The following is a 24,496-nucleotide window of genomic DNA, read 5'->3' on the forward strand; positions in this document are numbered from 1 at the left end:
TGTTTACGTTACTTAAATTCCATATACCCTTTTATTAATTTATTTAGGTCAATATGACAGGATATTGAGTCACATTTTGGTCATGGCAATTGCCACTAAAAAAGTAACTTTCATCAAAATGATGACTGAAATTTCAACCTTGAGAAGACGGATGAATGAATGAAGACTGTCTTAAAAAGAAAATTCATTTTGTGTTACTGTTACCTAAAGGGATAGGCAGTTATTACAGTAATTAATTTTTATTTCCTTCCGAATCATTAGATAAGACTGCGTACTTATCTAGTGTTTGGCGAAATAAAATCATCTCATACATCATACACAATCTCGTCAATTCCGAGTACAGTTTTCCATCATCCCGGGGCCTTCGAATGCATCTTACTAACTTTTTAAGAATGTGTTGACCGCCTACATTAGTTGAATGGAATAAATTTTACTCTATCTAGAAATAGGACCGAGGTCTTGTAGCTTAGTATGGAGGTAATTTAACCATACAACTTAATAACTAGCTGAACAAGTACGTTAATAGAATAAAAGTGACAAAGAATTTTTAAATTTTAAGGGATCGTTGGAAAAATTTACTATAAGAGAATCTTTTGATTCATTTTAAAACTAGCTTTTGCCCGCGACTCCGTCCGCGTTGAATTAGAAAACAAACAAAAGTGTATAGCCTATATGTTCTTCTAGATTATCTTCTACATTTATACCAAATTTCACCGGAATGCGTTCAGCCGTTTAGGCTACAATCTCTAACAAACCTCCATCCATCTAAACATTCGCATTTATAACATTAGTATGAACTATGATGTCTTCAGATAGATCACAATAACTGTCTTTCTAACAAGGCGTAAAGCTTTAGTTGTACTATCAGTATAAACTTTAGTTTATATAGATATGTAACAGTCGTTGTACATTTTAACGTAACTACGAGTATTACCTGTGGTTATATGTACTGAGAAACTGCATAAACCGGTTTTACTACAATATTTACAAACATCGTCCACATTTTAGTAACGACAGTAGATTTGTTCGATGGATAGATTGATATAGAAAGAGTCTTTTGAGAAATTATGTAATACTAGCTTGAAAATGTACCTAACATATTTAGTCTACAGTGTTTGGTGAATGTAGCTTTCTATTGGTGAAAGAATTTTGGAATTTGGCCTATTAGTTTTTAACTTATGTCAATACACGCAAATATGCAAAAACACGAAACTCTCCTCTTGATAATATTAATATAGACTGACTCCTTTTCGGACGATTATTGATATAATAGTTAAAGGTTATCAATTAACAGGTCAACCTAAGAATTAAGAACACACTGTTAAACAGTTTTCGTTCTGGTTATCCTCTTTGCAATTATACGGAATATTACGTAGGATTATTACTAAATTGTTTTACATTAAGAAGAAAAAGACGTAAGTAGGACATTAATAATTGTATTGGTGTTGCGTCCAGAATTGTGAGTAATTTAATCGTATGTGATTCATTAATTATTCATCATTAGGGTGATGTACCGTTCAGAGATCGTACTGTCCTGGGTTTTTGCAAGTTTGATAAGAGGTCACGTCACGTATCATCCTCCCTATAGGGCGAGACCAAGCGCGCGTAAAGTAGACGAATTGTAGTCGCTGCGTGGTGCGCACGCGCAGAATTTTTTTTCGTAAAATTAATAAATCGAAAATCGTTTATTCTTGTGTGAGTGGTTTACGTCATTGTGTTCGGTTTATCTTAAGAATTGGTGAACCTAATTTAAGAAGCCCGTACTGTTTACGTAGCGCCAGACTGTGTAAACAATCGAGAGATTTTTGAAATCGATTCGGCGTTTGAATTTCGATTGCGATAATTGGTTGTTAAGTGGATAGTGTTTAGAGCTCGAGTTTATTCATTTATGACTGTTAGCGAGTGTCGAAGATGGGTGCGGTGAAGAGTAAGCTGGCTGGATGCTGTCCGCCTCAATGCGTTTGTTGTCTGGGCAGCAAGTCGGATTCCTGGGACCTTAAGAAATTACCACGGCCACCGCTACTTGACACTTCTAATGGTAAGTCAACGTCACATCACTTGTATTGATACAGATGATAACTATTGGTTTTGGTAAGTGTCCAAGTGCTACTATTAAAGTAGGGTACCGTTAGTTTCCACTGCCCAAAACATGTTTCGAAACATATTTCTATACCACTTATTTATTTTAATAACAATCACAACAGACAAATTCCTTTAGGTGTTTAGTTTCACAATGTTAAGGAAGTTATAAATATTATTTTCATATTTTCGATGTTAAATTTTTACGAATGAGGAAATCTTAGTATTATAGTTATATCCAGGAATAACGAATGAGAAAAATGACGTCTTTAGTATTTAATACTTTTAGTGATTTATGGTTTTATTTAATGTAAACTCGTTAAAAACAGATTATCTTTGTTAATTGAAACGTATCTAATGGATATTACACACATTTGAAGATTTAAAACCTAGTTATATTAAGTATTACCTGATGATTATTCTTTGAGATGTTTCTTATTTATTAAGCGTTACACTTACTTTAAAAACAACCAATTAGAAAAATACCATCCTGAACTAAAAAAATGTGAAAAACTTCGCAAGAGAAATTATCTTATTTGATAATGCGGAGAAGAATTTTCGATTAAAATTTAACAAAGCGAATAACTCATACAGATTAAACGCTTTTATCAAATCTAAACTAAAGTGAATAAAGAAACTCGTAAACATCAATAAAATTGAATTCTCTTCAGAAGTTTAAAAATAGTAGTTTCTTGAAGATGCCGTTATTGTTTCCGTATTTATTTTATGCTACTGAATGAGAATGTGACTGTTGCGTAAGATATAAACCGGTCCAGCCTTCGTTAGTAAAGTGTACATTGATTAGTTCTTACTACTGTTAGGAATAAAATTAGTACCGTGCTATAGAATTGGCGCAACTCTAGATTATCGGCATAAACGTCACGTCCCTAGCTGACAGCTGTCAATGTCACTAGAAGTATGGATAGATTGGCGCGTAACTTGAGTCTTGACGAGAAGTATTGCTCTGAGTTAAAAGCGACAGTATCAATTAAATAAGTTGTCTAATACTACTAAGTTGAAATGCATAAATAATACGTAAGATTGACTTATCCAACATACCTGAGAAGTAGTAGGGGCTACGGTTTCCGCAACGCCACTAGCGCGTATTTTGCGTGAGAACAGGACATGGATTAGTCCAGCCAACCCAGCGAACCGAAGAACCCCTAGCACAATATACCTTAATACACACTTTGGGATAGATAATAAATCGAAAAACTCTTTACGTTTTGTTCAGCTATACTAAAAGGGGATATAGCACGAAAATTTGTGAAAAAGTATTCGTAACCTTGACATTTGTAATAAGATTTCTTGGTGTATTTTACGCACGATAGAGCACAAATCAAATATAACTTTTGTTATAGAATACTTTCTCGTGAATTTTCGTGATAGACCCCAGGTAACAATACAAGGAACTTTTCTACATATGGGATGTAGTTATAAAAATTACTTCCCTGTCAGTCGGGAAATTATTAATATATGGTAAAGTCACTGAAATCTGAATGGCGTGGGATGAGGATTCCCCGTGATGTAACTAAATGATTCATTACACATTACACATGTTGATATAATTAAATTAATTACTAGCGTAAAATTATCCCATTATCAATTCTATAAATAGTGTGTTGGAATAAGTATGCTATAATATAAATGGAATAGACAGCAAGAAACGTTCGACGAAATATTACGGTAAAATATAAGTACTCCATTAATGTTTTTGTGTCCACAAGGAAAAATTGACGAGAGAATCTTTATTTTAGAATGTTATTGAATTCTTATGAGGAATGACAAACACGTGCTGCACAATATGTAGCTGATAATTTATCTCTAACAACTGTGAAGAAGAAATAATTTGTTTTGTTTGTCTGTCATTAATTTCAAGCGTACATCGACGTAAATAATGTTGAATGTCGTTTCTGAGTAAAATATACTAGATTATGAAAACGCTAAACACGTTTTGTAATTATAAACTAGCTCACGACTTTGTCTGTTCGGAATTTTTAAAAGTTTACCTTTTTTGTTTCCGAGTTCTGGTATTCGAGGTATTGTGTAACTAGCTTTCGCCTGCGACTCCATCCGTGTGATCTTAATAAAACAAAAGTGAGAAGTATATTTGTTCTTCCACACTGTCCTCTAGATATATGCCTTATCTCCATAGATATAGATCCATTTAGCCGTTTAGACAAGAAGTTTAGCAAACATCCATCCAAAACTTTTATTTATAATGTTACTAGGATTAGTAAAATCATGTTAGTTACACGGACGTTGCCAAGTAAGGGCGGATCCAGTTTTGGCGCGGGTCACATAGTATTTGCCGTTGCTGCCAAGAGAGATGAGGAGGGAAGCAAAATTTGACTACGCGCCTTTTCCACTAAGGAAGTGTTTCACTTTTTCATACAACTTTACCACAGATAGTTTACATAGCTGTTAGTACTACATCGAAGTAGGCAGACAAGATTACGTTAAACAACAGATAAGCCGAGAGGTTTCACAATATCCGTTCAAGATTCAAGGCAAACTAGTGTCACATTATTACAGGTATTACATACTAACGGATTAAATAAAATTCTCTATCTTTTAACTATATATAATTAACGTTAGATAATTCAATACCATACGTTTGTTTTTAAATAACTAGATTATTGAAGCTTTATTCGTTATACTGCTTTTGATGTTAAATATTACTATAGTTAAAATGTAGGAAATATTTCTTATATTCAAGATTTAACTTATTTGTGGCCAGTTTTACAGATTTCTTGAACCATTTGTTAGTGTTATTGGTTCGATAACTTCATGAAATGCGTTCACTAGAGGGTGGCCATCGTGGAGGTTTTAGTAGGTCAAATCCTACATAACCCTGCCTTCCCCCCAGAAGGCAAGGTATCTTTTGAAGATTTCCCCCGGCACAAAAAAAGGTACTAGAAATCTTTTCCCTTTGAGTAATAAAAATCTCTAGAAATAAAAAATAAAAGTTCGAAATCAAGTCATTGTGTAGTGACCTTTATAATTATTCGTGCTTATTGATATCCTTATAAGATTAGAAAAACTTTATCGCAATTATATGTGTTTTGTAATAAGAGGACAATGGACGGGAAAATATTTCTTATCATACTAAGATTGTTTATTTTAAATACATATGTGTAACATGCAATCAAGTAGAACTATACGGATACTCATAATACTCGATATTATCAACTACCTTTCGCCCGCGACTCCGTCTGCGGGGAGTAAAAAAAAAACAAAAGCAAGTAGCCTATGTGTTCTTTCAGACTATCCTCTACATTTATGCCAAATTACATCGAGATCCCTTAAGCCGTTTAGGCTACAAACTCTAACAAACATCCATCTAAACTTTCACATTTATAATATTAGTAAGATAGAATATAGATGAAAATCAATAATGACACAATGTTGAAGTAATCAATAATTTTATACAAGATAAAATCTCGTGGCATGCAAAATTAATTTCAATGTATTTGTTCTGCATCTATGAAGCGTCGAGGAAAACATAAATAGAACTGTCAATCATAAGGTCGTTTGAACCTTAACGGTGATCTTTGATAAATGAACTCTTAACACCTGTATTACAATATTAGCATCTCTTTCACTCTCATTTAAAAAATGGGATAGCAATACCTACAAGTGATATGAAATATGAATTTCAAATAAGTACCTGTTCAATATATGCATAGATGTAGAGGATAGTCTGGAAGAACATATAGGCTTTTTACTTTTGTTTTTCTTTAATTCCACTCGGACGGAGTCGCGGGCTTAAGCTAGTATGCTATAGTATAACAGAATGACATACGGTAATGAATGAAATGCACCGTGACTGTCAGTGACGAATGATTGTACAATACGATTGTGTATAGACCATATATTTGCAGAAACCTACGCGCCGTTTGTGTGGGACCTTCCAAGGCCATGTTACATCCCATTATAGCTATACCACTCACCCACTACACTAATTAATACCATTTTGGTTAAAAACTACATAAACGATAGTCAAAAGATTTACCGCCGTAATCGTTTCCGTAAAAAATCTATAAAAGATGGAGAATAAATTGAAGGTATAAATGACATTTATATGGCTACTGGCTGTTGACGGCGATTCCATCCGCGCACAATTAAAAAAATAGTTAAGTAGCTATGTGTTCCAGACTATCCTCTACATCTAAGCAAAATTTCACGTAGTTGCTGTTAGATTAATTGTGCATAATATTAAATAATTTAAAAAAAAACATACCTCCATAAACGTAGACGCATTTCTATCTGTGGTGATGAAGAAATGTCTATAATACTGTTTGAAAATCGTTTTCTCCGTAGCAGCTCTAAATAACTCTGGTAACTATGGTAGGTCTGAGAGCGCCGTAAGAGGTTATATTGAGAAACGCTGACGCACGCGCCCTCAAACTCAATATTTGCACATGGTATGTGTACTGACGGAATGTGTAATCCAGTAGCATTCCGGAAAAAACAAGTATTAGTATCTAAAAGTAAGATAAAACACGAAAGTACCTATTTAATTTTTAAATAGCGGTTGCAAAAAAGGTAATCGTTCATTTGCAGGAATTACGTAAGATCTCGTTGTACCTTCTACATTCCATAAGGTTATTTTTGAATTAAACCATACACAGATAAATTAATTGAATAAGTATTGGAAATAATGCAAGTAATTGGTTTTATTACGAGTAATTGAAATATTAAAAACGATAATTGATTGACCCTATAATTTATGGTCAAGACCATGTGTTCTTAACGCAACTAAGCGCACTGGCTGATAAGAGTTGTGTATTTTTTTCTATATTTTCACAAAAGGTATCTTTAATTAAATTCATGTTTTGTCATAACCTACATTTAGTGAACATTTTGTATTTAATTCTTAAGTTATTTTAAGCATTAGTTAATTAAGTTTCTTGTATTATTCTTGTTAAGGAAAGTAAGGATTTCTTTTTTTTATTTATTTATTTACACCAGAAAAAATATAATGCAGCCAAACTGCAAAACAGTTTGTTGGCGACATGCACCCATTTCTAATATCTTGTACTTATTCTTAAATCTTTAAATATGTTTTAATTTTGTAAGAAATGATTTCTTAATTTATCTTTTGCAATATTTTTGAATTAATTGCAATGCTTTTATCTCTGAGGAATTCACGCACTAAAATTCTGTTTAGGTCATAATTAAGATAGGAACAAATAGTATTCTTGCCTGTTTACCCCGTTTTGGATAAAGGATTCATGACTAATGTTTAACCTATAACTATTAACGCTTCTTAAATTACATAGAATGCAGTCATTCGATTACCAGTCATTGTCCCTGAACCAGAATAAGTCGTCAAGTGCAGACTTGCTCATACATTACTAAGAAACGACACTTTGACATATTACGTTAAATATATTTTTATTTGGCGGTTAAATAAACAATAATCATCAATGGACATTTTTTAACTTAAAACTCGAATGTAAGCAAAGACAAATATATTGATAACAAGGTCTTGCCCGCGATTCCGTTCGCGTGTAATTAAAAACAAAAGTAAGTAGACTTTGTGTTCTTCCAGATTATCCTCTATATCTATACCAAATTTCATCGAGATTCGTTCAGCCGTTTAGGCTACATACTGACATACATCCATTCATCTAAATTTTCGTATTTATAATATTAGTAAGATATATGATACAGTTGTTTAAGTGTATATTTTATGATTAATAAGTATGAAATGGTAACTATCCCTCGTCAATTTATCTGAGGAATTGGTTCCACTTTGTTGATGTTATGAGATGTTATGAGATCACCGATAGAGTTAGATATAGCAGTATTATAGGTCCGACTCCGAAGGCGGGAAACACAGTGTATGACGGCATACAAAAAGAACAGCACGTTTGCTCACGCAATTAGCATCTCCTCAAAGTCGGAGTTCGGCAACACTTTTAATACTATTAGATTTATAGCCGATATGTTGCTCGTGTAGTTTAGGAAGTGTTCAAGATTTAACAGTGTACTATCATGGAGTATTTAAAGAATTTATGGAGATATTATTTTGGAAGGAAACAGAAGTACATCATTGTACCGTTCCAGCCAGGTTTGTTTTTAATTGTTTTATATTTTGTTAATTTATTGCCATATAGAAATGTATATTGTTTAGATAAAAATGGTATTTCAAGGGGTAATAAATTGGCGAGAGGCCAACTGCGAGGCGCGAAAATTCCTAACCGTGATTGTATTTAATGAATGAATTTTCCTGCTGAATCTCTGGCTATATTTATAATCCAAAATCAATTAAGATTTGACAATAAGTACTTAAGGCAAATAAAAAACATGACATAACTAAAGTATAATAATTTACAACCGTGTGTTTTGGAATATCATTTGGAAACTATAAACTTTAAAATAACTGTGAAATCTGTAAACCATTTATGGCATATTATAAGAGAACAAGAAGAAAAAAAATATATATAAAAAAGTGAAAATAACTCACATTCTTTCTAAAGGTACTTAGACTGAGTCAACATTTAAATCTATTTAAAGAGAGATTACAAAACATTTAATTATCTCGAGATAGTTACAAGTTTTTTGCCTGTAAAAGAAACCTACACGTATCATATTTATGTATCTAACTACTAAGTAATAAAGCGGATGAAACAATTACCATAGACTATAATACAAAGTCAATAAAAAAACTAACATATTTTTAATAACGTCAGACCAGATGTGCAATTGTTTTATTTATTAATAGTGCGGGTATGTACCTCACGTTTTAATATTCTAAATGCATAAGTTGATAAATGAATGTTTGTTATTACGTATCTTTGAAGCTATCTTAAGGAACTCAATGAAAGGCCGAGACATCAGTTTCCAGTACATGATCTGGGAGAACACATAGGCCACTTACTAAGCTTTTTAAAATTTCGCGCGGTAGAAACCGCGGGCAAAAACTAATATGTTAACGCATGTAAACTGTTTGTTTATTCAGATGTCATCAGCGGAACTAGACAAGGCGTGCTCGCGGTCCAAGGGATAGACTTCTGTATCGAGACGAACGGGGATAACCATCATACCAACAAATTCAATCTGATGACAAGGAATGTCGACAGATGTCTGGTTGTCAGACGAGGTCAGGCCTTCAAACTCGACATATTAATGAACAGACCGTACGATGCGACTCGAGACGCTATTTCCTTCATATTCTATGTAGGAGGTATGTAATTTGCATTGATTTTTCTTTACTAATATTATAAAGAGGAAGAATTTGTATTTTTGTTTGAATCGAAATAACTTTAAAACTACGTAGCCGATTTTAAAAATTATTTTTCCATTAGAAAGGTAATTTATTTGTGAGTAACATAGGCTATATTTTTTTTCACGCGGGCGAAGACGCGCGCAACAGCTAGTGCTTTATAAGTTCGTGTTTATAAGTGTTAATCAACGATATACTGAAATATAGAGTTTGATAGTTTTTTTTTTTAATTTTATAAAACTAGACATCTTACTCTGCCATTCGTGCTGAATGTAGATTTCCCCTATTCTTCCCCTTCACATATTTAATCGATTGATCTTTCTGTATAGATGTTGAGAAGCGTGGACCATCAGACGACACATCGGCAGCAGTGCCGTTGCTGGAGAAGGGTTCAGAGACCGTGGGCTCTTGGAGCGCGGTATACGAAGGTCAGGTGGACTCTCATCTCATGGTAGCTGTCACCCCGGCTGTTGACTGCATAGTCGCCGCGTGGAAGATCGACGTTGACACGAAGCTTGTCACCGGAGAGTCGCTTAGCTACACGCACCCTCAGCCTGTGTATATCCTATTCAATCCTTGGTGTTTGAACGACAGCGTGTATATGCCTGGTAAGTCATAGTAAACTTTGCTGACCATCCAGTGGTGGCTATTTTAACCACCACAATACTGCTAACTCAAGCAGCATAAATACTGAGTGCGGCAGTACGTGACTTTATTATTATGTAAATTTGTGATTATTGTATTGGTCAGTATGTAACAAGAGATTCTATTTATACGCGGTATCTATAAGACCTCTGTTGGACAATTAACCCGAAGTGACTTATGAAATGACTGCGAGCTGAGTTCACCAGTGTGATACGATATTCGATAAACAGTAATCAAAGCAACAAATATGTGAATGGTAGTTTTATGGAACATGCTAAATTATGTGTATCACCTAGAGGAGCAAGTAGGGGGTCTGCTGTAGCAAACCGAAATATGAAAATAGATGTACAAACAAGACCTAGCCTAGATTAACGGCTTGCTATAGAAATGAATAGATTTACTATTCCATTTCTCTATTTACTTGAAGTTGTATGCCAACATTGAAGTCACATAATATTTGATTGTGAATTAATAGAATTTATCTCTCATGTTGTAATATGTTTTAGGTCCAAATCACCGCGAGGAGTACGTCCAAGAAGACGGTGGTCTGATGTACAGAGGTGTGTACAACCGTATCAAGCCCTCGCCCTGGAACTACGCCCAGTATGAAAAGGATATTCTAGACTGCGCCTTATATCTAGTCAGAGAAGTCGGCAAGGTTAGTTGTTTGTCTAAATAATAAAATTCTTGCAAACAATATAAACAGTGAATCACTGCTAAAACAGTTCTTAGGAAACATATCTGACGTTATTTGAGTTTTTTTTTAAAGTATTATCTTTGAGGATTCCACAAAGAAGCTAATGTGACGTAATAAAAGACGTTGTTGCTATTTGCTTTTGCATATATGAGGTCAGGCGATCGAATCCGCGAATTCGAAAATTCTGATAAATTTAGTGCAAGGTAAAATCTATTCAGTAAGATTTGAAATGTCAGAGAATTATCTAAATAGTTCTTGAAAATATTCATATATTACAAGTACAATTATAGAAAATGGTTTTCCCGATAGATTTATATTAACATTTGTACCTTGAAGGCAACTGCATGTAGGAGTATTGAATTCCATTAATGTACATTGTACACAATCGATTTCTACATCTCTAGAGGTTACTCATATCTGAATGTTTGCTCTTTTACCAGGTTATGTTAATTCTGAGTACTAAATAGTACATACTTTCTCATACTTTGTAGTGCAGAGTTTGTTACTATCACACTAAGTTATACTTGAATATTTTTACAATTCGTTATGTTGTCTTACATCGAAGTATAAGGTAACGTTAATGTCATCGTGTGCAAATCAAAAAATTCTTGAATGACTATTGTGACAATTAGTCATCAATGAGTAACCTTACGTCATACACATCCGACATGCTAACTAAATGTTCCTATTTAAATGAAGGTCAAGGGTCGTGCGCGAAGTGATCCGATCAGAACAGTACGTGCTCTCTCAGCGGCGGTCAACGTGCAGGACGACAATGGTGTACTGTTCGGCAACTGGGGCTCAGAGCTTAGCGACTACAACGGCGGCACACATCCCCTCAAGTGGGTCGGCTCATTGTCCATACTACAAAAGTACTATGAGAAAAAGAAACCCATCAAGTACGCGCAATGTTGGGTTTACGCTGGTGTTTTGACAACGAGTAAGTATCTCGTGTTTTAAAGCAATTAATTGATTATGTAGTTAAATAAAAACTGCTATTTACTAAGATAACAATTGCATAAAACGATATGATAAACAGGAAAGGAAAATATGAAAGGAAGAAATAAAAGACAGTAACAAAGAAATAAGAAATATAAAGGGAGAGGGATTAAGAAGATAATAACTTACTTATAATTTTTTTTAGTCTGCAGAGCACTTGGCATTCCCTGCAGACCAGTGACTGGTTACGATGCAGCCCACGACAGTCAAGGCAGTCTCACCATCGACATCATCAAAGACGATGAGGGAAACACTTTAGAAGAATTCACCAGAGACTCCGTTTGGAACTATCACGTCTGGAATGAGGTATCATACTTAAATCTTTTTATACTTCTAAATGGGCTGTAAAAGTCTTCAAACTACTAAAAGTAGTAATAATTCGTATTTTATTGATTTCATTGGAACATCTGGGAAATAAGAATGCTAATAAAATATGAATAAAGCTTTACCATTAGTCAAATTGTGATAAATATGCAAAGCACTTACGAATATGTATGAGATGGTCATTTGACCTCGTAAGGTCACTTGATAGACGAAACACAATATTTATCTAACACAGGTTGTTGCAAAAGCGTCAGATGTGGATTCCAAACATGGTTAGTCAACCTTGAAAGCAGATTTGTCTCGATTAGATAACGGATGTTATGGTGGATGACGTAGGCAAACTTTTTTATGTGCATCTTTGTTAACTTGACATTTTTCTTTTGAGACTGAAGTTGACATACCGAAGTTTAGTATCAACCTGTGTATGTTTTACCAAGGTATGGATGGAGCGACCGGACTTAGGACCGGAGTATAGTGGATGGCAGGCGATAGACTCAACGCCGCAGGAGACCTCGGAGGATATCTACAGACTGGGGCCGGCGTCGCTGCGCGCGGTGCGGGAAGCAGAGTTACAGCGACCCTATGATGTGTCGTACGTCTTCGCACAAGTCAACGCAGATAAGGTACGAATGATTGGTTAGAGTTTATAAAGAAAAGAGAGTTAAGAATAGAAAGTAATAATGGCTAGTAAAAATGGCATGGTTATAGGCAGATAGAGCATATTCAAGCTTCCCGACCAAAAGTTATTCTTAAAAGGTGTACCTGGTTAATGGGAGGACAATATTTCATATTAAATAAATGTATTTTGTAAATGTATTCTTTATATTTCAGGTGTTATGGAAATACTCAGGTGAAATTCAACCGTTGAAGCTAATGGCTCGTGATACGACGTCGATTGGCCAGTACATATCCACCAAAGCTATTGGAACCATGGAACGTGAAGTAAGCAATCATTTATTCTATTTTACCACAGACCTTCTACCAAATCAAGAACTTCTACACAATATTTCTCAAAAGTTACCTTAAGTAAAATTTGCTCTTAAAATCTTTCAGGCGCTTTATGCTTTAATGATCAATCTAACGTTGAATGTTTATCATTCCAGGATATTACGGACACATATAAATATCCTGAACGAACGTGGGAGGAGAGAGAGACAATGGAGAAGGCTCTTCGGAAATCTGAAAGTATCTTCGCGAGATATTACCTTAATGATGCCTTTAATGATGTGGTTTTCGACTTCGAATTGAGAGATAACATCAAAATTGGACAAGATTTTAGTGTCGTAAGTATTTTTAAAGACTTAGTAGTAATTCAAAAAATAAAAAGTGCTATTTTATCAAGTTATTTATTGTATTATAGTGTAAGTAAATAAAAGATTTTCCATATTAAGCAATCAAACATTTAAGTTTATGAAACTTATACATTTTGTCCTAGGAAATATGTCCTAATTTTAAGAATGTGTAAGTTGATCGAAATCCCGATTAAATTCCCTTAAGGTGTTTTGTAATGGTAAAGAATATTGACTCTAGTTTTCAATATATTTCCAGGTGCTGCACATAAACAATCGTTCGCTGGTGAGCCCGCACCAGGTGAAGGGCGTGCTGCGCGTGGACACGGTGACATACACCGGCAGGACAGGGGAGGGAGTCAAGCGGAAAGAGTTTGAGTTCAACTTGACGCCAGAGGCTAAAGAAGTGGTCACATTAATGGTCACTTTTGACGACTACTTTAAGAAGCTTGTCGATCAGGTTAGTGCAGATTTAGCTCAATCATTTCTAAGTAAAATAGTTTGATATTTTAACTATATTATGCTGTATAAAAAGAAAAAAAATGGACTGATTATAAACATAGTAATAAATACCACTGCACCTATTTTGGAAAAAATAGCTTGAAAAATAATTATCGAGAATTGTTTGTTAAAAACATCAGAAATGTAAATTGTATTTATTTTTCTACATAAATCAATTATAGTAATTATCGATTTCAGTTCATATATATTTTAACTGTTCCAGGCATCATTCAATATTGCGTGCTTAGCGACTATAGTCGATAAACAGTTCGATTATTTCGCACAAGACGACTTCAGAGTACGAAATCCTGACATAAAGATTGAGATCGACGGAAAACCGATATCCCATCAAGAGATGAACGTTACCGTTAAGGTCGAGAATCCTCTGCCGATACCGCTGAAGAATGGAAAGTTCTACATACAAGGTCCCGGATTAGATGAACAACTTAAGATTGAACTAAATGAGGTAAATAGAACTTTATATACTTTTAGAAGGATTAAGTCGTATCAGTGTTAAGAGTCCCTTTTGGAGGTTAGTTAATATCTATATTGTATGCTTAAAAGGAAATATTTGCATTTTTGGACTTTTGTATATATTGAAATAACTCAAAAACTACTGGGTCGATTTCAAAAATTTTTTCACCGTTAAAAAGCTAGGTTATCGCCGAGTAAAATAGGCTATTTTAATGAATTTCATGTGAATGAAATCGCGAAAAACAACTAGATTCTAATTGGAAAAAAGGGGACAATCTTATTAGATTTATAGAATTTAATTCGAGAAAATACTCTAAACGACTTCATGAAGCTAGAAGATATTTTATTAGTTACTATATTGAATTAAAGTAACTCTTAGTAATAATTGACCTTGTTAATAGATGTTATTATTATGTGTTTACAGAATGTAGCTCCTGGGGAATTCGCCACAGCTCAGTTCAAACTCACTCCGCCTTGGGGCGGCCGACATCAGATATCTGCCAAGTTCACCTCCAAGGAGATACGAGATATTGACGGCTTCAAAACTTTCATAGTCGCGGCACCGGCCGAACTAAACGGAGTCTCATCAGTGTGAACTGATTTTAAGAAACCAAGATAAGGATTTTTAACTTCAAATTTAACCTAAATTTTGATAACTACAAAACTATTTAACTACGTCGTAGTCTTTGCCTCCAAAAATTAAACAAAAAAATGGGACCCACCTGCAAGCATTACCTTTCGGATTAAAAAAATTATTATCAAAGTCCACTAGCGGCGGAGTTATGCCCTAACACACATAAAAAAACATACAGACGAATTGAATACCTCCTTGTGTTGGGAAGTCGGGTAAAAAATTGACTCGAAACGGTCAAACATGCTTTTTAAAATCAGAATTTAATGTTTATAGGCCGAGTTGTACAGGAATTGGTACATTTTATTATTCCTCTCATTGTACCAAATTTAAAGATAGCGAAATGATAATAATACCAGATAAATGATACGTCAAAGGCCAAAGTTCAAATCCTAAATATGTATCTAGATTAAAAAATCTACTTGAAGTCTAGCAGATGACTTTATAACCAAAATAGTGTTACGCTTGTTGAAATAAATGGTAGAGAAATAAATAGTGAATAAGGATATTGAGTTTTTGAATGTGTACTTTTTTTTCATTATGGGTATATCAGCTAATTCTCATTTTTTAAATTTGAAATGTCTTCTTTTATCGCTTTAGGCACGTCCTACATATTCGCTACTATGAAAAATGTTATAACAGAATATTATTTTGTTTGTTTTCCGAATGTGTGTGGCTGCCTTTAATTATTTCATCTGAACCTTGTAAATAACATGTAGATTTTAAGAAATTATTTATATAAAATGTATGCTTGTCTGTAATGAATCTTCTCTTTGAGTTTATTTAAACCACAAAGCTTTTATAAAATTTGATGTAAAAAGCTATATTTTTCCTATAAAAGTATTATATGTTATGTTTAACTAGTGGTTGTTTCAGTTAATTACCAATCCTTTTTTAAATACGTATTTATTTGAATTAGTATTATTTTATTAAATAAGTGGTGGGACGTCAGGATCGTCAACAAAGTTCTGCGAAGGTTTCTTTTCGTGTACCTTAAATCTTGAATCTACATAGGTTGGATTTGACTTTCTCGTAATTTTAGTAAAGTCAAGAAGTTCATCAGCTGGTCCAATCTCCAGAAATTCCCTTTTACTTTGTCCTGTAGCAGCTGTTAGATTTTCTTCCCGTTCTCGATATATTTCATTTTGTGAATTCAATTTCAACGCCATCTTTGTTTTGACGATACCATTAACTTTGGGCATCGTCACAACTAAGTGGCCAGTTGTTTGTGAACGCTCAGCTACGGAGTTGGTAGTCTCTATTTCCTCCGGTAGATGGAGCTGAAATATTTTCCCTTTGAGAGTAACCCGTACGTAATTCGTTTGGACATCTATATTAAGGAGGCTACTATCTAAGTGTTTGTACACGGCCAAATCTAATATGAATTTATCAGACTCAGCGTCACTGAACAAGAATTTTATTTTCGCTTGATTTATGTTAAAGGGTCGGCCATCGGGTGCAAATAACTTGATAGGCTTTTTTTCTTCCTTCTTTTCTGGTTCCTCACTCTTTAGTTTTAATTGTCGCATATGCTCTATCTCATAGCGTACTTCGGGTGCGTGCTCACATTTTTCGGCCCAAAATTTTTTATTCCTTTCTTCAGGATCCATATCCTTGTATTCGTTTTCCCATTTATTTGTGATATCATTTTCTAGTCTTACTTTTTGCTTTTGACGTTGGCATAGATAATTTTGTTGTTCGAATAAAATATCAGATCTTATAAGTGGAAGATTTTGTAGCGCCATGATGCGGTTCGATCGATCGATTTCAACTCCGTCGAGAGTAGAAAGCTGTGGTAAAGTTCCAATTACAAAGTCACGATAATTGTCGAAGTCAGTACAAGGATTTCCAGTCAAGTATAAATTCTGAAGGTTGTAGTTCCCAACTAATGATTCGATGCTTACAATTTTTCCAATAAAGTTAAGAGTTAAGTCTAATTTAGTTAAAGACTCACATCTATCCAAGTTTTCGATAACTTCGATATTATTTAGCGCTAAATTAAGATATTGTAGGTGTTTGAGTTTGTTCAGGTTTTCTATCTTTGCTATTAAATTGCTTTGCAAGAGAAGTATTTTCAGTTTCGGACACCAATCTTGAATATACTCAATCTTCTCAATGTTTTCTTGATGCAGTGATATCTCTTCTAGAGGAGCCAACAGTCGGTCATGATGTTCCGCCTTCTTACGCACCATTTCTACACTTATTTTAACCATATTATAAAACTTCTTTGTTCACTTTGGTTTGTAAAACGCTATTTGACGTTTATTGACGATAGTGAAAATATTGAAATAACAGTCTCTTAGCAACGACTGTCTGTAATGTAGGTTAAAAATATAAAAGTTTGAAGATATTGTGTTATCTTTTGTTTATGTTGTTTAAAGTGCAATTTGAAGAAAAATTATTGCAGTCAAGTCATATCCTTTTGGAGCGGTTTCAAAGGTTTATGTATTCAGTTATGGAAGAACTATTATTTTGTAAACAGAGGATAGATGTAGAATGGTGTGGGGAGGGGAGGGCAGCGATAGAATCTGTAAGATGTCCGGCTGCGGTTATCTCTCGATCTCGGAGGTCGGTAATCCGTCATTTAACATTCCAGCACAGCAGTGGCAGCGAAGCCGCTCAACTCAACCGTACTAAATTAATATCGCTCTGCCGTAGCGGGTATTAAAATATTTTAAACGACGCCATTTATAATATGACGTTCAGATATCAAGTCGCGAGAGCGCAACATATTTTATTCCACGAAACTGCCAAAAGACAATGAGGATGAAGGATTACTATCATCAACGATTCCTTTTATTGCTATTGTTCGGGTTCGGTTCGCGGGACGGGGAAAAAACTGAGTCGTGGAAAAAACGAGACACGTCGAGATGAAATAAGGCATGACAGAGGGAAAGACGGTGTTATTAGTGAGCGAGGCGAGGCGCCCCGCGGTCTGCGTGTGTTTAGGCCGGTGGGCTCAGCGACGGGGCACTGCGGGGCGCCGCCGCACACACCCGCAGCGCACACTTATTGAAAGCGCCCAATTTAACATTTTGTTGTTTAAACAAACACCCAGCCGTAAGTGGCCTACGAGATTATTGAAAATAAAATTATAATTTATTAACTTGAATTAATATAGTCAAATGAAATCGTGCGATATAATGTGTCCGCATTCTAATGCCGGCTCCGGTATGCGCGTAAAATGTTTCTGTCACACCACAGACATTCTCGTGTTTGATGTGTCATCTCACCAACAGATGGCGCTATATGTTCGGTACATCATTAACTTCAGAGAAAAATGTAAAACAAAAAATTTCATTTGAAAAACACCTTTGCATTTGCTAATCGCTCCAGTAAATCATTTAATCGTTTCCGAATAATTTGATTCGGTAAACATGGATGGCACTAATCGTGACAGAAATCTTTACGATACTTTGGCAATTTTTTTGCGGTCCGCTTGGCCTCTGCCGCCGCCGCCGGCCCTGGGCACGGGCAGAGCGTCCCAGTGGCTGCACGCGAAAGTGTCAGGCCAAGTCAAAACAACCGTCGTCACTCCGACACTATGGTACCGAAAAAAAAAGTTTTCTCGTAAGCAGTTGCTGCGTTCCACTTATTTCTTATCTTGTGTTAAATTGCCGTGCTAATAAGATGTGATTTATCCGTTTTATTCACGTATTTTTATTTCTCAGTAACTTAATACTCCGCAATATCTGAGGGAATATGAAACGAGTTTTTTTCGTTTATTCGCTTTACTTGTGGGAACTGTTGGATCAGTATCGTGCAATTAGCGTGCGGAAATGTGTTAATTTTTAATTATGTGTTGCGGAATGTAGTTTCTTAATATTTAAGAGTTGTGTTTTTGTTTTCTTATTAATAACAATTAACTTTATAACATTACGTAAAGTGCGCATTAATTCTGAGATTTTAAACTGGTTAAGTGAACAAAGTTCATATATTTTCACGCATAACAAGAGTTCTTCCAACCGTTATGTTAAAAAAAATAATAGTTGACAGACGATGATCATTGATCGATTTTCGAAAATCAAAGTTCTAAATTCAAATTCTTTTGAAATTCGAAGTTCGCTTTTCGAATTTTCAACGTTCGATGTTCGTTGTTGCTGAGCGTGAGGTGCAATCTGGTCGCGGCATCGGAGCACGCGTGCAATCAACGATTCGTTTCGGCGGCGCGGAGCACTCTCACGTAAATAATTACCGTCGGAGGTCAAATTACAAGGCGCGCAGGCTCCGTGCTCCGAACCTAGTCATCAGGCGGCCGCCTCACAGCTTCCTCAGCAAACCTACATCTCGAAGACAATTGAACCTCATTGGAATGCTTGTTGTTGAAACTATCTATACTATATCAGAAATTAATATCACGCATATTCGGATTTCAATTTTTACTAAGATTTAAAAAGATCAATATTGTGTCCTGGTGTTAGTTTAAATTGTAAATGTAATTTAGTTGTAAATTGTTGAACTCTGATTGGTACAACGTACGGGAGTACAATAATGAGGTCGATTTATTAGTGAGACCATCATCAACGTCGATGTGATTGTAATTAGCCTGCGCGGGGTAACAGAGGGTTAAGGGGAGGGGGATGCGAGGTCTAAGCGATAAATTATTCACTCGCCGCCGCAGTACTAATTTCGATGCCGACAAATTTTCCACAAGCGCAATTTTAATGCCTTTCAAATAATGTCTGTAGGCGACGCTAAATGATAAATCGTCGAGGGAACGCCCTCGAGACGAGTTTAGTGTAAACGAGCGAGGCTCTCTTTCTTTTGACAACTGTCGGAGGGAGAGAGAGGCGTCTGCTAAAAAAGGAATGTGTTAGATGAGCGCGAGATGGTGTTGAGGTAATAACAGGGCCGGACTCGCCTTTGTGCCGCCGCCGCTGCCGAATATTATCTATCGACTGCAATTTGAATACGATCCAGGCCGCGAAATAGTTTTCAATTTCTCATCAGATCAGGATCGTTAGGCCCCGCGTTGTTTTGCTCAGAGTTATTCGTTTTTAATGAACCCTTACTTATATTTTATTTATTACAATGAAAATAAAGATATTAGTGATATGAAAATGAATATCAGACGCCTAGAAGATAGATTTCCAAGGGACTAAAACAGGAAATTCGTAAGACAAAAAACATTCATTTAGAAAGAATGATTTGAGAGGTTGAATACGACTGATTACTTTAAGATAATTATTATTACAAGTTGTTTTCATTGTTATAACATTAATCATATTTGAAGGTATACACTTTACGTTGTTCAGGAATGCAGCGTTTGTAAGTTAAACAAACAAGTTAATTGTATTTATTCAAATTTGTGCTGCAACCGGGGCCGTTCATGAATAGTCATGTCGGCTCCGTGCGGACTGCATCGTCACTCCAGATTGGGCCTCCGAAAACAACACGTTTTATGCTAATACAGCGCTCTGCCACCCCCCTTTTGTGCTCAACGGATCGGAATTAATGTGTTACCGTTTGCCTTTAGCCGTGCCATTGTATCCATGTTTGTAATGCATATTTACACAGAAAATAAACATTTTTTTAAAATAAGTTTAAAGCTTAAAGGAAAAAGAAATTGAAAACATTAAATATTTTGTACCAATATTTTAGCAATCTTAACCTTTCAATCCGTAAGCAATGTCCCTAATTGGTACAAATCGTCGAAATAGGCGCCTAATAATATGCCATAGGCCTAATTTACATTTCCTATTCCATTCATCTATATGAAAGATATACCTATGTATATTTTAGTTACCTTCATTACATAATAGAAAATCATTTGCAACTAATCTCAATGTTGCGAAAGTCATCTTAATATTGACCGTTTTTCAAATAACAGACTTTTACTAAGCAAGAGACTCTAAGAGCTAAACGGCCACTAAAAATAAAAAAAGACATTTCCACTAATAATTTCTATTACCATAATTTCTCTGCAATATGCTAGTAATTCAACAAGAAATAATATTACCATAATAAGGTATAGTAGGCAAGTAGGAGGCGGGGATCTGTCTATCAATGATAATAGATTGGTATTGTTCGTCGCGTGGGCGTGAGGCTGTGAGGCTATGAGGCTGTGACCAACGACCTCACAAACACGTGTTTGTTTTCGACGGTGTAATGTGACAGCTACCTATTGTTTTTCAATATTCCGCCTTTAATTGAACACTAGTAATATGACTTCGTATAAGTAGACGTGTTTGCAATGAAATTGGTATTAAATTATCAACTCCGTTTTGACTCGACAATACAAAAACATACATACATAGGTGTTTAAAATATTTTTGCCTGACATTTTAAAGCTTAAGGTTTTCCATAGGCTTCGATACTCTTTTGTTTAACAAAATGCACAATACGTGTACACCCTTAAAACAAATAAAACAATCACAACACGGCATTAAAATATGAGCAGCACATGGCCGCAGATTGCGTCGCAAATCTTGTATTGTTGGAGCTCATTACGGGAATGATTTGATAGCGAGAGCCACATAATCCGATCGGTTACAGCTCGCTCGCTGCGATCACAATACGCGGTACGAATGTTTATTTGCACAAGATATTTAGTCACTTCCCCACCGGATTAGCCGCGGACTGAGGGGTGAGTCGAGACTCCAGCTAATGGTAGGGGCGGGCCCCGAGCCCCAATACACATGCAATAATTGTGTGACTTACGAGGGATTAAAGTAATACTAAGTCGAGACGCAGCTTACTATTGTAACTTATTTGGAATTGTTCGTGTCTCAGCCCCAAGATATGTTTAAAACTGTCACGTTTTTCAATTCAAAAAATAATTTATTTTCAACGAATTGTTTTTTTTTTTGGTATCGTTTGAAGTGAAAGAATTGGTTCAGGAAGGAAATGTGTTATAGTCATAATGTACGAATAAAAACTCACATTTTTCATAAGTACGAAGTAAGAATTAGTCATTAGATTGTAGAGAACTTATACAAACAAGTTTAAGAGAATTTCTGTCTCTAAACCTTCGATTCACGTCTATTTTAAAACAATTAAGGCATTTAATAGCAAAATTGAATTTGATACACACTTACAAAGGAATTTTGTCAATGTCTAGACATTGCCATGCCAATATACAAATGTTGACAAATTTCGTGTCTGTACACGACCTTAAGTCCGGAAATGATACAGCTTGTAGAGGACCACGGCACGCCCGCCGTGGTCTGACAAGAGGACCATAAATAAATCCATTTGTTCGACCATACAATGTTCCTAAACAACATTAAGGAACGAATGTTTGAATTGTCACTTTGTCACCATGTCTGGGTGAAAGACTCGCCGCTGGAGACTGGGTCGGCGGTGCACGGGGTGCCCACCAGGGGTCGCTCTATCCCTTGTGTCTCCTCTAAAATTGTCTTAAAAACTTCCTTTGCATTATAAATAAGCGATGACAACGATTTTGTTTTGGCGTTAACTTTGGGATTACTAAAATAGTCGTGGGCAAAAATATTGGCTTTTAAATACGTAAATTTTAATTTAATTAAAAAACAGTGGATTACTATAAATGCGTTCTTGGTTTTAAATTTAATAAAAAATGAATTAAAACAGCAAAATCCACGAAGTAACAGATAATATTCTTGGCAGCTGTAGCGGTAACATGCTAAAGGTCCACTTTATTATTCTATTATTTAATTTGTAGTTGCATTGTGCTGATGGTTGCTATTGATCGACTCATGTTTCCGTATTTACGATTTACATGCGGAATCCGGACAGAAGTCAAGTTTTGACAATGTCAACATGTCACAGTGACAATGCACGTCACACGTCAGCCGCTGTCAGTCGGAGCATGAGAAGCGGGCGCGGGATAGTGTGGCCACACTAAACATAAAATTACGGATATGTTGATAACTTCTCTGTATATATATTGAAAACTTACTCTGCGTAATGTCTGTAATTTGAAAAAACCTGTGATGTAAGAAATATCTCGGGATTTCGAATTATTTTCAAGGCGAAAAAGAATTAGTTAGGAAACGTTTAGTTAAAAACGCATTTTAATTTAGCTGTTGTTTTATTGTAACAAAATCTTTTATATTAAAGTTGATTAAATTGAGTGAATAATGTATAGATGATTTTTTTCAATATATGGATTATCCGTCTGTATCTCTTAATGATGGTTAACATAGTACGTACTCTGGGGACGAGCGTTCGATGTAAACGATTCAAAAGAAACGTTGGTTCGAACAAATTCGTGTTTAGCGGATGAAGGATCGCTCTCCTGACGCACGTTACATTCGTTACGGTAAACACCGGCAGCTTAAGTGCTTTGAGATTAATTGTTGCCGCCGTTCAACTTACATTGTAGCATGAATTCGAAAAAAAAACAACATTCAAAGCTTTTTCCATGAAAAAAAAATGGTATTTCAGCTCTACCAATTTGAAATCACCTTCCTCACTAGTTTTATGATTTTCTTTTTGTGTTATGTCACTACAAGGTACGCATCTTCTCTTTAGCCCTATCTAGATCTAGATATTTGGATCACTATCTAGTATCCTTGGCAATAATAGCAACTTAAAAGCAAAACTTTTTCCGATTTCAAATTCGCCTTTGACTTGTATACCTAAAAATCTTTAGTTTTCATTTGTTAATAAATATGATTAAAAAAATACTAAATCGTTAGTTCACTTCATCATAATTTACGATGTGTATAACTTACGAATAGTCAAAATATAATTTGAATGGCATTTTGTCGTATTGTAAGCTCACACCCGATAGTTTGCCACAAAAGGTAGAGAGACCAGTCAGCAAACAAACCCGGAGTCAGAAGGACACAATGCGAGATTAATGGCCCCTTTTTGTTATCACTCGATGCTCTATACGTGTTTTGTGGTCTCGTTTCACGGCACATAAAGCTGATTAAACAACGATGAGCGTTAAATCAGCGCATAATGATAATATAATGATAACAAAACATCAATACCGTCAATTGATTTGAATAGACTAACAAATTAAACGAATTGACCGTGGGTAATTTTTGCCATCATTTGTAAAATTTTTAAACAAGTAACTGAAACACAATAGAAAATAATTATTCGATACGCTATGATTTTATGGAGTTTGTCACAATTTATGACTAAATTAAAAACCAATAGTAAGAGCGCTTTGAAAAACTAAAGCCTAAAGTATTGCACCAATGATTTTTTTTTATAACATAAGGTGGCAAACGAGCAAGGGGCCACTTGAATCCGCCAAAATGGCGAAGCGACCGCTGCCCATAGACATCCGCAATTGCAGATGCGTTGCCTACTCTTATACGACGAAGGAGGAGACGCACATAAAGAGGATATTTCCCCTTCCTATGCATCTCCTCCACCGTTAAATCCACTTCCCCTTCCCATCCTCTCCTTATAAGAAAAGGGTGATAAAGAGAAAGGGACTTAAATTAGGCCTCCGGCACCACACTCATCAGACGAAACACGGAATTGCTTCCATTTCACGCCTGTCTTCTGTGTGGTCGTGGTATTACACCGGGCGTGCCGGCCCATTTGTGCTAAGATGTTAAAGCGGGCACTACCACTGTTGATTAGTGGCGCGTTGATTTCTATAAGCTTATATGGAGGTGTACACACAACACGATATTTAGATGTGCATCTTAACAGTGGCTGCGAAACAATCGACAATC

At 35.4% G+C, this 24,496-nt stretch overlaps 2 protein-coding genes across 3 annotated transcripts; one reads left to right on the forward strand and one right to left on the reverse strand.

Annotated features, from left to right (window-relative positions):
- Positions 1-1,608: 1,608 nt before the first annotated feature.
- Positions 1,609-15,390, forward strand: LOC106099794 (annulin-like). 2 transcript variants are annotated; one of them, XM_013278456.1, is made up of 12 exons: positions 1,609-2,038; positions 9,050-9,274; positions 9,643-9,921; positions 10,465-10,616; positions 11,355-11,595; positions 11,800-11,960; positions 12,416-12,601; positions 12,810-12,920; positions 13,082-13,261; positions 13,527-13,727; positions 13,992-14,234; positions 14,667-15,390. In XM_013278456.1, the coding sequence occupies exons 1-12, from the start codon at positions 1,912-1,914 to the stop codon at positions 14,835-14,837; spliced, it is 2,277 nt and encodes a 758-aa protein (XP_013133910.1). In that variant the 5' UTR covers positions 1,609-1,911; the 3' UTR covers positions 14,838-15,390. The 2 variants fall into 2 exon arrangements, with proteins under 2 accessions (XP_013133910.1, XP_013133911.1); XM_013278457.1 differs by lacking the exon at positions 1,609-2,038 and adding an exon at positions 7,922-8,158.
- A 326-nt stretch (positions 15,391-15,716) lies between these two features.
- Positions 15,717-17,156, reverse strand: LOC106099795 (protein tilB homolog). The gene has a single exon (XM_013278459.1). The coding sequence runs from the start codon at positions 17,084-17,086 to the stop codon at positions 15,803-15,805; it is 1,284 nt and encodes a 427-aa protein (XP_013133913.1). The 5' UTR covers positions 17,087-17,156; the 3' UTR covers positions 15,717-15,802.
- Between the last annotated feature and the right edge of the window lie 7,340 nt (positions 17,157-24,496).

This window comes from Papilio polytes, unplaced genomic scaffold, assembly GCF_000836215.1.
Source record: "Papilio polytes unplaced genomic scaffold, Ppol_1.0 DF824102.1, whole genome shotgun sequence".
Taxonomy (NCBI): domain Eukaryota; kingdom Metazoa; phylum Arthropoda; class Insecta; order Lepidoptera; family Papilionidae; genus Papilio; species Papilio polytes.

Excerpts from the sequence above, each read along its gene's own strand:
- LOC106099794 (XM_013278456.1), top strand. The coding sequence starts at position 1,912 with ATGGGTGCGGTGAAGAGTAAGCTGGCTGGATGCTGTCCGCCTCAATGC. Across the intron at positions 13,262-13,526 it reads TTGGACAAGATTTTAGTGTC|GTGCTGCACATAAACAATCG; the intron begins GTAAGTATTTTT and ends ATATATTTCCAG. Across the intron at positions 13,728-13,991 it reads TTAAGAAGCTTGTCGATCAG|GCATCATTCAATATTGCGTG; the intron begins GTTAGTGCAGAT and ends TAACTGTTCCAG.
- LOC106099795 (XM_013278459.1), bottom strand. The coding sequence starts at position 17,086 with ATGGTTAAAATAAGTGTAGAAATGGTGCGTAAGAAGGCGGAACATCAT.